We start from the raw sequence: 13,836 nt of genomic DNA, 5'->3' as shown, positions 1-13,836 counted from the left end.
AGCAGGGCTGGTAAGTTGTGTTCCTATTGGATTCCCAGCTCTCGCCCTTCCTCCAGCACTTAGTAGGGCTGGTAGGTTCTGTTCCTATTGGATTCACGGTTCTCGCCCTTCCCCCAACACTTAGTAGGTTGCTATGGCTTCCTGGTAATCTTTAAATCGCCCAGGACAGCCTCTTAGGTAAGACCTGCCTTCAGCTGAATGCTGATGTGTTTATTATTTAATAGAGTATTGGGGCTTTCAAGTAGGAATCCCAGTGCACCGTGGGTGGGCCAGCTCCAAGGTTGAGACCTTTCAGTGAATACATGGCAGAGAGGGAAAGCATTCCGTGAGGAACCCTGGGACCCCTGGTGGTGGGTGCAGGACCCTTTATAGGCTGTCCATTTTGCTCTTGGAAATCCCCTGAGGAGCCTCCAGGCACTGGGGTTGAGATCTCCAGAGCATAGGGTGTCACTAAGGCCAGCCAGTCATCCTGAATCAGGGAAGCTCCCCCGGCAACCAACACTTAGCTTAGGTGCCAAACTGAAGCTGTGGCTAAGGAAAAGAAGTGGAAGGAGATAGGACTGAAGGGCTGAAGAAGACAGAAAGGTAAGGTGTGGGATATCATGGAGGATGCAAATTGAAGGCTTCCTCCTCGCCTGGACTCTTAGAATGGAAAGCGATCCTCTTTCAAGAGCGGCTTGGCAGGAAGAGACTCTCAGGGAAGGAGGGTGGGGCTGGGACACTGTCTTGGATGGTTGTAATTTTCTAGGATGATGGCGCTCAGTTGGAGGGAGGTGGTCAGGCTCCACTGACTACGCTAAAAGAGCTGGGAGAGAACCGGAAAGAACTAGGACCAAGTGGACTGTGGGTGGTTGCGGCCCAAGCCTCAAGAGAGAAGAGTGGGGACAGGGAGGGCTGGACATTGCAGCTGGAGCCTGGAGGAACTGCAACCAACCTGGCCTGTGGGGAGTTTGGGAGAAAATAGGAAAAGGAGCCGTCTGTCATGAAATGGAACAGAAACAGAAGAATGGGCCTGGGCGGGAGGAATAGGCTTCCGCGCCGTTGGGGGTTTGGTCTCTGAGCAGTCGGAAATTCCTTCCTAAATGGTTTGCAGAGTGAAGTGGCTAGGTTATTTGGGAGTCAGGACTTGGCCTGTCCTGTGCTGGGATCGCAACTGGCTGGCTTTCTCCTCATTTGATGGAGTTCCCAATGGGAAATGATTGGGTATGATTGCGTGTATGGAGCGGACCGTCTCCAGGCCTTTAAATTGACCTGTTTCATACATTTAGATTTCGTACTGGGCCCTAAAACTTGTTTATTTATTTTTGTTTGTTTGTTTATGTTTAGTATGAAATACTTTTAATTACAAAAGTTGAGATTATGATCCCCTGTATCACCTACAACTGAGGACTTTTGAAGTTAGGACCTCCAGGGAGACAATGAAAATGGCCCAAACAGCCCCCACCACACACTTTTTTTTTTAAAAAATAAAGGTTTCTCCTGGTGTAGAATGCTGGCCCTCACCCCTACACTGAGAGTCCTTCACTTTCTATATCTCCACAGAAGCATCCTTATTTTCCAAATAGCCACCCAACTGGTATGGTTGAGCCCCTCATCTGTGCCTGGCTTTCTTGAAGGTGCTGGGGCTGCAGCGGGTTGTGGTTTGGATGTGGAGCGTCTCCAGCAGGCTTGTGTGTTTAAACATGCTCTTTCCAGTGATGTTTGGGAAGGTTGTCGAGGCTTAGAGCCACACAGCTGCCGCGGCTCTCTAGGAGTGGGACTTCACTGTGGGATCTATTTCCGGTGCCTGTTGAACTCTTCCTCCTGATCCACCGCGATACGATACGAAAGTCTCTGCCACCTTCTCTGCCAAGGATGTTTCTGTGTCTTTGCTCCCAACACTGGAACTGTGACCCAAATAGATGTTCCTGTGACCAAAGACGCTGTGTCAGGTCTTTGGTCACAGCGACCTGAAAAGTAACTAACAGGAGGGGAGCAGGACAATGTCCTCATCCACCCAGGGCTTAAGGGACAAGCCCCAGAGACCCCGTAGACAGATCTTGTGAACGCCCTGAGGGATGAGAGCAAGGATGTTTGGCAGTGACTGAGGTGGGCCACTGAACAGGGCCTCTGGAAAGAATTTGATCTGAGGCATGAATGACAGGAAGCCAGTGCCTAGGTGAAATCAGGAGAGCAAAAGGTATGTGACTGAGGAGCACCCAGTACAAAACCCTTGAGGTCGAAACCGGCTCAGGGGAACTCTGAAGAACAAAGAGAGATCCCCTGTGAGGTTCGACGACCTGATTGAAGATTTAGAATAATAGGTTGTGCCTAGGTCCTTATAACTATTTTGCTAGCCCAGTAATGTCCACAGAAGTTCATCATGGCAGACAGACTCACCCGCTCCTAATGAGACAGAAGAACAGAGAAGTCTCTGTCTTTGTTAGCAAATACTCTGCTTATCTCCCATGGCAAAAAAAAATAAAAATAAAAAAAGGGTAGTGTCATCCACATATGCCACATGTATGTGTACTGCCTGCAGAAACAAGATGGTATTGGGTCCCCTGGGGTTACAGAGAACTGTGAGCTGTTGTGTGGATGCTGGGAACTGAACTCAGATCCTCTGGAAGGGCAACAGGTACTCTTAACCACTGAGCCATCCATCCTTCCAGCCCCTGTTGTAGGAGGCCGCTGCTCAGGCCATGAAATAACCACACAGAAATTATATTATTTAAATCACTGCTTGGCCAATCACTTAGGCATATTGCTACCTAGCTCTTATATCTTTGGTTAACCTATATCTATTAGTCAGTGTATCACCACATGGCTATGGCTTACCAGGTAAAGTTCCATCTGGCATCTGTCTCCAATGGGGCTACATGGCTTCTCTCAACTTCACCTTCTTTCTCCCAGCATTCAGTTTAGTTCCCCCCCCCACCTAGTTCTACTCTGCCCTATCACAGGCCAATACGGTTTCTTTATTCATTAACCAATAAAAGCAACACAAGGACAGGACTTCCCACACCAAGCCCCTATTATTTTGAATTTTATGGTTCTGTGGGAGAACACATCTTTTAGACTTTAATTCTTTAGGTATCAGCAGCAAAATGTGACCTTGGATTTTGTCTGCCCTCCTAGCTGCCACATACCTCTATTAGGAGAGAGGGAGTCTGGGTGAGCCTGGGAGAGGTCTCATTCACTCAAGGAATGCTCCTTCTTCATCTCACATGACTTTACGTGGTGTTTGTTCCCTCCAGAGGCCACGGACACTGACTGCAATAGCCTGTTGACACTGTGACCTCAGAGGAGAAGGTACAAGCACTCTAGAAGATGGCCTGAATTGAGTAAGGAATCCTGTGGAGGGGCCATCTGACTGCCCTGAGCAACGCTGTGGGTGGAGCTGAGACACAGTCTCCGTAGACCACTCCAGGCAAGGGCTGGCAGAGTTTCCATGGCCCAAAACCTTGACCTTGCTTTGCATCTGACATGAGAACACCCCAAATTAGAGTCCCATACTAGACATCCCATTCCCACCGGACCTGGTGACAGGAACATCTGCTGGCCAATGAAAGCCATTGAGTCCCTGGGGCCTCTTCCTAGAACGCAGGCCTCTGCCATTCCCAGAGCAGGGTGCGGATGAAGGATAAAAAAATTAAATGCAGGAGGACACTGTGTACCAGAAAGGGAGAAACCAGGACTGGGTCCTGTGTCATCTGGTTCAGGTTTGGGGTGCCTCTCTCAGGGGGCACAGCTGGCACTGGCCACTCCTAGCCTGGAGGAGGACAGAGTTTGGAGGAAGTCACCCCTGGTAAGCAGAAATCATATAGGACCCAGTCCAGGTTTGGGCACACTGTTTGGGGTGCAGACAGGGATGCTGGCTTAGGTGTCCAGGCTGAACTGATGTGTGCCCACGTCCTTGGGAGCGGTCCAGGCTGACAGCATATTCACACTGCCGAGAATAGCTTCGTGAGAGGACCATTCTGAGATTTCTCATTCCCCAACTTTCATCTTTCCAAAATGTGAGAAGCCAGTTCTGTCCCTTCCTAGGAAGACACAGCACTCTTCCACACGACAGTTTCTAGAATTTCTGTGGCTTATGTAAACTTACAGAGAACTCCCAGTCCTGGAAACAGCCATGCTCTGAGAAGCCACAGACTCAAACCCCCTTAGGAAACAGTACTGGGTCTGTGTGTGTGGTGGTTTCAGTTTTCAGTACCAGGCAAAGGCCACTCAGAAGGCAGCCCTGCCCCCGCGAACAGTGAGTGTTATTTTACTCTGATGTCTGTTTAGCCCGGGAATAATTAATTAACAATTAAATCTGCTGGAAACGCACCACCAAGTGGCACTCAGTAAATATTGACAGCGATTGAGGCTGCTATTTAAGGTATCATCAAATTAGGAAGGTTTGGCATCGCAGAGAGCAAGAGAGGAGTGATGACTTCCTGGGCTTCTCACAGCGCAGGAGGAACACGGCAGGAAGGAATGAGCGCCCCAAACTCCTGATCTCCTGACTCTAAGGGCATCGGCTACCCCTGCCCCTGCTGTATTGGCCTGGTGGTGTATTTGAGAAAGGGCTGAGTCCCACCAAGCTGGTTCAGATGTTCGTGATGTCAACCTTGCCAAAGAACAGTAAAATCTCATTAAGTCCAAATAATTGGAAGACTGGCCAGACTGAGCGGAGAAAGGTTTGAGCTATTTTAAAAAGATTTTCATCTTCTTCCTTTGAAGGCCATGTGGCAAATTAGAGCAAATAGGCACAGAATGGGGCCACGTAGGTCTAACTGAACCCCTTCGAAAGACATCAACACACATTTATTTACTCTATAAATGGCACATTAAATAATTTGCATGTAACCGGTAATTGCTAATGACATTTTAGGGATTTGGGGGAATACATTTTTGTTAAAAGTAAGCTAATTACTTCCTTTGAAAACTTATTTTCGCTGGGCGGTGGTGGCACAAAACTTTAACCCCAGCACTCAGGAGGCAGAGACAGGCAGAGCCTGGTCTACAGAGCCAGTTCCACGATAGCCAGGGCTACACAGAGCTACCCTGTTTTGAAAAAGAAAAAAACCAATAAATAAACAAACAAGCAAATAAATAAATAAATAAATAAAATAAAGCTTATTTTCATGTAAAGAATATGCATAGAAAACTCACAAATTTAAAAGTAAGCATAAGTCAAATGCCTCATTGTTTGCTAGGCGGTGGTGGTGCATGCCTTTAATCCCAGCACTTGGGAGGCAGAGGCAGGTGGATCTCTGTGACTTTGAGGCCAGCCTGGTCTACAAGAGCTAGTTCCAGGACAGGAACCAAAACCACAGAGAAACCCTGTCTCAAAAAAACAAACAAACAAAACAAAACAAAAAAACCATTATGTGTTTAATAGCATATAAATTAACCAAATTTAATGACAAACTATAATGCTAAAATAAGAAGCAAATACAACCGGGCACTTCCTATTCCACCATCACTCCTCCTCCCTCTTCTTTTTTGTTTTGTGACGTGGTCTCCCTACGTAGCCCAGGCTGGCTCAGCCTCCCTCAGGATTGGAATTGTGGGGATTCACCAGTACACTCAGTGTGTTCGATTTTAATAGCTGAAAGAAAAAAAAACCCACCCAACCAGTACATTTCTTTAGAAAACTCTTTACTACACATTAAGGATCGCCACATTTGTCCTTGTTGTGGGTTGCTTTGCTCTTTTACTCTTTTGGCCCGCCACCCAGCTCCCAAATAAACATCCCCACGGAGGTTTACTGTTGCTTATAAATGGCCAGCCTTGGCTTGGCTTGCTTCAAGCCAGCTTTCGGTAGTTTAAATTATCCCATCTGCGTTTTGCCTCTGGGATTTTTTCTTTTCTTACTTCTGTAATCTTTCTTTCACTCTGACTCCATGGCTGGCTGTGTGGTGGTTTCTTCTTTTCTCGCTCCCTGATCTCTCCTGTTCCCCTTCTGCCTGCCAGCCCCACCCATCCTTTCTCCTGCCTCACTATTGGCTGTTCAGCTCTTTATTAGACCAATCAGGTGTTTTAGACAGGCCAAACTAACAGCTTCACAGAGTTAAACAATGCAACATAAAAGAATGCAACACATCTTTGCATCATTAAACAAATGTTCCACAGCACAAACAAATGTTAAGATATCTTAAAATAATATTCTACAGTATGTCCTAAGACTATGAAGTGGTCATCTTGGAGTTCTCACGAGAGTAAAATACTGTTCTCAATCTGACTTCTCTCTCTTTCCTTTCTCTCTCATTTTATGGTTTTGCTGTGTTGGACTAGTTTGGCAATATTTCTGTAGCTCACAGCAGTACACGCAATGACATCGGTCCCCTCAATTTCCATCCCTTAGCTTGTCACCTCTCCAGGGCCAGCAGGGTGCCTCCAGCTGCTCTCCAATGGGAGGCATTTGCAGGTATTACCGGCCCTGGTTGTGTGCCTGCAAATTTAGGCAGGGGTCCTGCACTTCCTATTGCCTTTGGAACAAGACCTTGCATTTTTAGGTCTTTCATGTTTTGCTGTTGTTGGGATGCTGGACGTGCATTTTGAAGATGCTGAGAAATATGAACCTGGCCATCTGTAGTTCTTTAACACAAGACCATGCGTGCTTACTCCCGAAGCCGCTCATGTATGCTTCCATTTTCCTCTCTCCAGATCACTCTCTCCTTCTTTATTGTTTCAGACTCAGGCTTGCCCTAGTGAGCAGTTCCAGACTGGCTGAGGACATGTTGTTGAATAAAGAAAGGGTGGCTGTTTGGGAAAACAGTCGGTAATGTTGAGAAGCACGTGCGCGTCCTCACAGCAGGGGAGAATTCTAGGGAATCTGGTTGAAGACATATAAGGCGTTCTTGCTGGGTGAGTTGTCCTGGATGTTATTCAAAGATTCACATGTCTTAGGGATGGAAAAAAAGTGACCAAAACAAAAAGGGATGCAGACGTTTCTGCCAAGTTACATTAATCTATGTGCATGAAACAGCTCTTCAAAGCAAAGCTGGTGCTTCTCAGGTAGTCGCTGCTGGCGAGCTGCTGCCCCCATCTGGAGACGCTGGGAACTGAAGTTTCTGATCTGTTCCAGTCCAGGTCTGACGTCCCTGTGCGTCTGCATTTGCGTTTGCTTGGCTGTCCTTTGCAACCGTGTTTTACTGAAGTGTGAAGAAATGCCAGATCATGATCTGAAAAGTTGATTCAGTTTATGCCGAATTCGAGTAACTCACGGAGTTTTATTTCCCGGGGCAAGGGACGACTCCTTAGCTTCATGAACCATCTGTTCTTGTTTCACTCTCCTGTGGGACTGAGTAAACTACACCATCCTTCTTGGCTGCCTGGACTAGCAAGGGCGCTTCCTGACTTGGCAGCCTGCCTTAGAAATTCTGCCCTTAAAAGGGAGCGTTTGGACTTTGATGTCTAAGCTACCTTGGGCTCTGGTTCCACTTTTAAAAAAAATCTTTACTGGAAAGAAACATCTATTTAACTCAAATAAACTCTGAGGCATTAAATGAGCCTTCCCTTTTAATGAACAAGAGTTTGGAAGTAATATGTGCCTGGAGGGGGAACTGAATTTTTTTTAAAAAAACAGTCAAACGGCCAAGCCTACCACTAGGAGCCAGTGTTGATATACAGTTCAAGAACAACCCCAACACCATTGTTCCATCTGATGAGATTTTTTTTAAATCAAAGGCTATAAGAATGATGAAAGGCTATAATATTTTGTGCAGTAATAAAGTTCTGGAAAGAATATTAAAGGGCGATACATTTTTCAGAGTAAGACAGCTGTAAGTCTGGTAGCGTTTCTATCATCTGAGATGGAAAAATACTGAACTTGCCTTGAGAACATGAGAGAAATAGAAGATAGCAGATGGTAAAGAAAACAGGGATGAGGGCTGGCGTTGGGGTGAGGGAATGGGGGCTGGAGGTAGGGGTGAGGGAATGGGGGCTGGAGGTAGGGGTGAGGGCTGGGGGCTGAGGTAGGGGTGGGGGGCTGGGGGCTGAGGTAGGGGTGGGGGGACAGTGGTTGGGGGCTGGAGGTAGGGGTGAGACCCCACTCTTACTTGGCTTCTTCTGAGAGGTGTGCTGCTTTACATGTTCTGGGAGCGGGAGAGTAACTCTTAGAAAATTCTAGAAGTTTCTCTTCCCTTCACAGTATCTTTTTCAATATTCTAGTATTCTCATGAAATAAACATTTCTGCTACTTTTTTATAGATGGGGAAATTGAGGTGTAGCAATTTTATACAAGACTTAGAACTACAACGAATCAAGCATCATCAAGGCAGCCTCGCTGCTCACCGTTCCCTGCTTTGTTGTTTAAAAGTTTCCCGCGCACATATAGTGTTTTGATTAAATCCACCCCACTCCCTCCTCTCTAAAGCTTCCCATATCACGGCTACCATTTTCACCTCTCAACTGCCTCTGTTCTTTTTGAAACCCACAGAGTGTACTCAGTTCTGCCAGAATGCGCTTGGGTGCAAAACCAGCCACTGATGGCGGCCGGAAAGGGAGGGGTGTCACCGCTCTTACAGGTTTGAAGTACGGTAACAAACTGGCCTGACGAGACAGGCCCACTGGGGCAAAGCGGCATCAACGCTATGAAAGCCGCCAATCACTTTCTGATCGGACTGTGAGCGTTCAGTCCCAATGGAACACGTATGTCTCATTCCCTTCCCACCACGGCTCAGGTACCATCAGAAAAGGGTGTGGGGAGATTTCAACAACCAGTCGTAGTGATGATTGCCAGGAAACAGTGTGTCTTTGGATTCCATGGCTGGGGTAATAGACCACGTTCACAGGGAGTCTGGAAAGGAGAGGATCTGTTTCATCTGAGGTCCTAGAGGCAGAACTGACATGGAGCCATGGAAGAACCCTGCTTCTTGATTGCTCCCTTTTCTTTCTCATATACTCCAGAACCACCTGTCCAGGGTTGGCAGCACACACCATGGGCTGGGCCCTCTGACGTCCATAATCAATGAAGACAATTCCTCTCAGGTTTGCCCATAGACCAATCTAGTGGGGGCATTTTCTCAACTGAGGTTCCCTCTTCCTAAATAACTAGCTTCTATCGGGTAGACAGAAAACTTTATAGCACGGCAGAATTTTCTGGAAGTACTGGGTGACGGCACACACTCCCTTACAGTGGCCCTGATTACAGGTGCAGGTACGAGACCTACACACAATCAATCCAGCCAAAAATGTGGGAGGGGCTTGTGAAGGCCCATCCCTAGCGGAGGAGCTATGGCAACTCATGGTCCTCTGCAAGAGCCTCGCGTGCTCTCAACCACTGAGCCATTTCTCCAGACCTATCTTTTTAAAAAGAAATTTATTTACCTATTTTTTTTGTTGTTTTTTTGTTTTTTGGTTTTTTTTGGTTTTTCGAGACAGGGTTTCTCTGTTTCTTGAAACAAGCTCTCACTATGCAGCCCTAGGTGGCTTGGAACTTGGTAAGGAGACCAGGCTAGTCTAGAACTTACACACTCTAGAGTGCTGGGACTAAAGGTGTGAGCTGCTTTGATGACTAATCTTATTGTCAATTTGACTATGCCTGGAATCGATTAAAACCAAAGCAGCTGGGCACACCTGTGAAGGATTTTCTTGGTTAGATCATTTGGAGAGGGGAACCCCACCCCGAATCTGAATCACTGGAGGTTGGAAGGCCCACCCTAAGTACGGACTGGACCTTCCGTAGAGGCCTATATAAAAGGATGAGAGAGGAGGAGGCTTTTGCTTTGGCCGGGTTGCCCTCAGTCTCAGTGGTAAGTTTATCTATCCCGTTGCCGAGCCATTCCTTTGCTGGTAGAACCTACTTCTTGGGGATTCCAATGTATAGTGAAGACCAGCTGAGATACCCAGCCTGTGAACTTTCTGTCGGGATACAGCCATGGTTGAACTGGCCAGAGTATGGCCCGTAAGCCACTGTAATGAACCCCTCTTAATAAATATAGATTCATCTTATCTGTTCTGTTCTTCTAGAGAACCCTGACGATGCAGACGGCACACTTGGCCACATCATTTTTTAAATTATTTTCTTCAGCTAGGGTCCCTACTCTACGTCTAACTGGTTCTTAGAAGCACTTCAATGGTGTCACTCTTGAGCTGCATAAAGAGAGCCACCTATTCTCCTCGTCTCCCTCCCCAGCACGCCTGCATTTTTTTTTCAGCGGCTAAAGTGAGTCTGGGCATGGAGAGAATTAATGCTGGCATTCTCAGAACAGAATTTTGTGATCTGGGTCCCAAAGAATTGGTTTTCTATGACACATTGGCCTTGAGTGGGTCCCATATCTGAAGTGTTCCGCTGCAGTAATGAAAACCATTAATGGTCCACAAAAAATTGCCTTGAAGGTTTTCGAGTAGCATGCTTTTATTAATGCAGTGGGATGGGAGGAAATAGGAAAAGAAAATTCCAGAATGGACAATTTGTTTCTTCTTTGCGCTTCTATGTTCTGTTTTACAGTGCTGTTACATCAAACGTTTCTCACTAAGGGTCATGCTCCAAAGACCTTGCGGTCCACTGCCAGTAACACCTTAGATAGAGTTGGTTGCTGTGCCATGTATGATATGGTCCCTGAGTGATTGCTCTGTTCCAGCCTCCTACCTGAAGTGGGGTTAACATGCGAGTGACTTTCTCTTTGCTACAATGATTTCCGGAACACCTGCTAACATGGCACACACTTAGGAAACCTGTGTAGGATTTACTGTGGACTTTCCCTCTCTTTGCTTCTAGGGCATCCTCTTATAACTGTAAAACGCTCTTTGTGTTTTCATTTTGTCTAGCTAAGGCCAAGCATAGGTATAGGTAAGACGTAAGCATTGCCTTGCAGCCACCTTTTTTTTTTCTATGTGCACATTGTGGCTCAGATATAGAAGAATTCGCCACGAACAGTTGCCCCGTGGCTACTGTGCAGACTTGAATTTTTGTTTATCAAAGAGCTCTTTCAGCTGCTGCTCAGTGGTGGCTTCCTTCTGCTGCATCAGCTCTGCTGTCCCTTTGGTCACTCCCCAGGCATCTGGCTTGGACATTGAAGGGTTGTACGGCCTGCCAGAAGCTATCCGAAGATTCTGCCAGAATTCCTTTCTGGCCCTGTAGAATCAAAACACAAATCAGGATCCTCAATCCACCCGAAGCACACACCAGGATCCCCAATACAGCCTCAGAGCTTTTATTGGTCTCTAAAAGTATGGCCATGAACACGTGTTTGTTAATCAGACTAAGGCATTTTTCACCCCTTAAATCTTTAGACCTTCTTTGAACCTAAGCATAGAGACTAGAAGCCTAAAATTTAGAATCAGGATTTTTTTTTTTTTTATCAAATATATATGACCTTTCTGTCTGTGTGTCCTGGCCACATTTAAAAATCTTCTATTAGCCATGTGGTCATGGTGCACACCTTTAATCCCAGCACTCAGGAGGCAGAGGCAGGTGGATCTCTGTTGGTCTGAGGCCAGCCTGGTCTAGAGTGAGTTCTAGTACAGCCAGGGCTACACAGAGAACTTTTATTAGAATAGATTAATTGTGCAACAATGTGCTTCATGTTGGCGCTCTTATGTGTGGATAACACCTTTGACCAATCACAGCCACCCTAATTTCCCTCTACCGCTCTCGCCCTGTGCCCACATTTAAACCTGTCTGGAGACCCGTTGGCCCCTGTGACTGGATTCTACCTTCCTCCTTTTTTGTCCTGTTTTCACCATCCCCTTCTGCTTCTGGCCTCATCATGTCTGGTCAGCCTGTCTAGAAGGCATCTATACAGGCTAGAAGGCCGTTGCATTTAGTAAACTTGAAAATCTACCTTTGCCCTGGGTTCCCCATCACCTTGGAGTGAGGTCATATACCAGCACAGCCCTGACGATGGACCCGCCTCTCCTTATCCTGGCATCAGCTTTCTATGAAACTCGGGCCCCACTCAGACGTTCTCAGTACCCTGCCCTCTTTCCACCTCTTGGTGCCTCCCACCAGGCTGCTCTTTGGTCCAGCAATGTAATTCATCCCTCAAAATTCAGCCCCAGCTGCAGCTTCCATGGGTTCCTTCGTTAACCCCTATCTGCCCCTTCGTGCTGTGAACGCTGCTGCGCATCTCTGTACTTGAGCCTACCACGTCATTTGAACTTTCTGCCTTATTTCTCTGTCTTTTAGGCTAACTCTTTGGGGACCGGGCTGTGCCTTGCTACTTCAGCATTCACGGTTGTACCTGACTGATATCTGTTGAAAGCAGTTTCTACCCTTGGCCTGGAGTTCCCATCCTCCTTTTCTACCTGGTGGGATCCTACTTAGCCTTCAAAACCGAGCTCTCTCAAGCCCTTCTTCTCTGATCTTGTCCTGGTTGGCAGACACAGTCATTCTCTTCTGCTGTAACTTCTAATCTAAGCTCTTACTCTGTAGAACAACAGCCTTGTCTTTCTCCTGTTGCTTTTTTTCTTTTTTCTTCTAAAAGTGTGACCCACATCGGACCCAAACTCACTACGTAGCTGAGGTTGGCCTTGAACTCCTTATTTCCTCCCCTCCACCTTCTAAGTGCTGGGATTACAAGTGTGCACCACTCTGCCAGCACCGATTTTCTCAGCCCTTCCTCCCTGTGAGACTCAGGCACTCCTGTTTCCTCAACATTGTAGGTGCCTGGCCTGGTGCCAGTTTGGGCCTTATTTCTTTGTTCGTCTCCCCCATCGGAATGGGAGTTCTGAGGAAAGGCCTAGCCCATTTTACCATCTCCTTACCAGCTCTGCAAGTCATGACACAAAACACTGAGCATTAATATAAATATTAATATAAAATATTAATACAAAGTTATACTCAGTTCTTGATTTTTTTTTAATGCTGCTGTAGTTCCCACTCAGACGAAACCACCCTCCCATTGAACTGCCCCAGGCCTAAGCTATAACTAAACTCTTTTTGCTTGTCTGTTTTGTTTTGTTGAGACAGGGTTTCTCTGTATAGCCATGGCTACACTGATTTGGTCTGTAGTCTATACTGGTCTCGGATTCAGAGATCCGACTGCCTCTGCCTCTCTTGTGCCCAGATTAAAGGTGTGTGCCACTACACTCAACTCTTTAAAATTCAGCGTTAGCGGACACCACCATGGGTAGGGCTTTCCCGGAACGCAGGTTCACATCGCATGCTCTCTAAATTACAATCTGTCTTGAAGCTTTCTCCTTAAATCACCAGGAAGACAGTTCATGAGCAGCTCAGTGAGGGACCCTGAGGTGAGGAGTTAGCCTGCCTGCCCTCATCGCTCAGGAAATGAGCAGGGTCCTTTAATGGCCTCATTTCGACACAGAGGAAGCAGCCCGAGTTGAGAGGGACTGACCTTGCTCGAACCCAGGGCTTGGTGTGCATGTTCAAACCACTTCCCCAGCTGCCATGTTTCTCTGAAGCCGGAGGCAGAAATCCTCTCTCTGGGGCCAGCTCCTCTGCAATGGCCCTGATATGGTAGGGCTCAAATCCGCAGCAGCCGCCGATGTACCTGACCCCCAGGTCGTAGGCCTCTCTGGCGTATTTTTGGATATCCCATCTGGTGGCAACTCTGGGTTCCAGGCCTGGAACAAATGATATTAAAAGGGCTGGAGAGACAGCTCAGTGAATGAGAGCACTCACTGCTCAAGTATGAGGACCTGGGCGGGGCTACGCTGGTGACTCGTGAAAGCCACGATAGCCTCGGCCCCAGATCTGGACTCTGCCGTGCACATACCCACACATAGGCATACACATGTACGCACAAAATTCAAAGTCGATCTTTAAAACATGTGGAAAGAGGGAGGGTAGGGTCCCTGATGCCCTCCTCTGGCCTCCGCGTGTATGTAATCTCTCTCTCTCTCTCTCTCTCTCTCTCTCTCTCTCTCTCTCTCTCTCTTTCTTTCTCCACCCCCCCACAA

The 13,836-nt window shown here is 47.1% G+C and overlaps 1 protein-coding gene across 1 annotated transcript in view; it reads right to left on the bottom strand.

Annotated features, from left to right (window-relative positions):
• Nucleotides 1-10,300: 10,300 nt before the first annotated feature.
• The window catches only part of Bhmt (betaine--homocysteine S-methyltransferase), a 16,956-nt gene continuing 13,420 nt past the window's right edge, over nucleotides 10,301-13,836 (bottom strand). Inside the window, exons 7-8 of the mRNA XM_005356491.2 lie at nucleotides 13,272-13,500; nucleotides 10,301-11,050 (exon numbers count right to left, since the gene is read on the bottom strand). Coding sequence (XP_005356548.1) covers nucleotides 10,864-11,050; nucleotides 13,272-13,500 — 416 coding nt within the window. The 3' untranslated portion in view covers nucleotides 10,301-10,863. The remainder of the gene's footprint in view (nucleotides 11,051-13,271; nucleotides 13,501-13,836) is intronic.

The sequence above is a fragment of the Microtus ochrogaster genome, chromosome 19 (genome assembly GCF_000317375.1).
Source record: "Microtus ochrogaster isolate Prairie Vole_2 chromosome 19, MicOch1.0, whole genome shotgun sequence".
NCBI lineage: Eukaryota > Metazoa > Chordata > Mammalia > Rodentia > Cricetidae > Microtus > Microtus ochrogaster.
The sequence above is the reverse complement of the archived record's forward strand: the minus strand, read 5'-3'. Positions and strand labels throughout refer to the sequence as shown.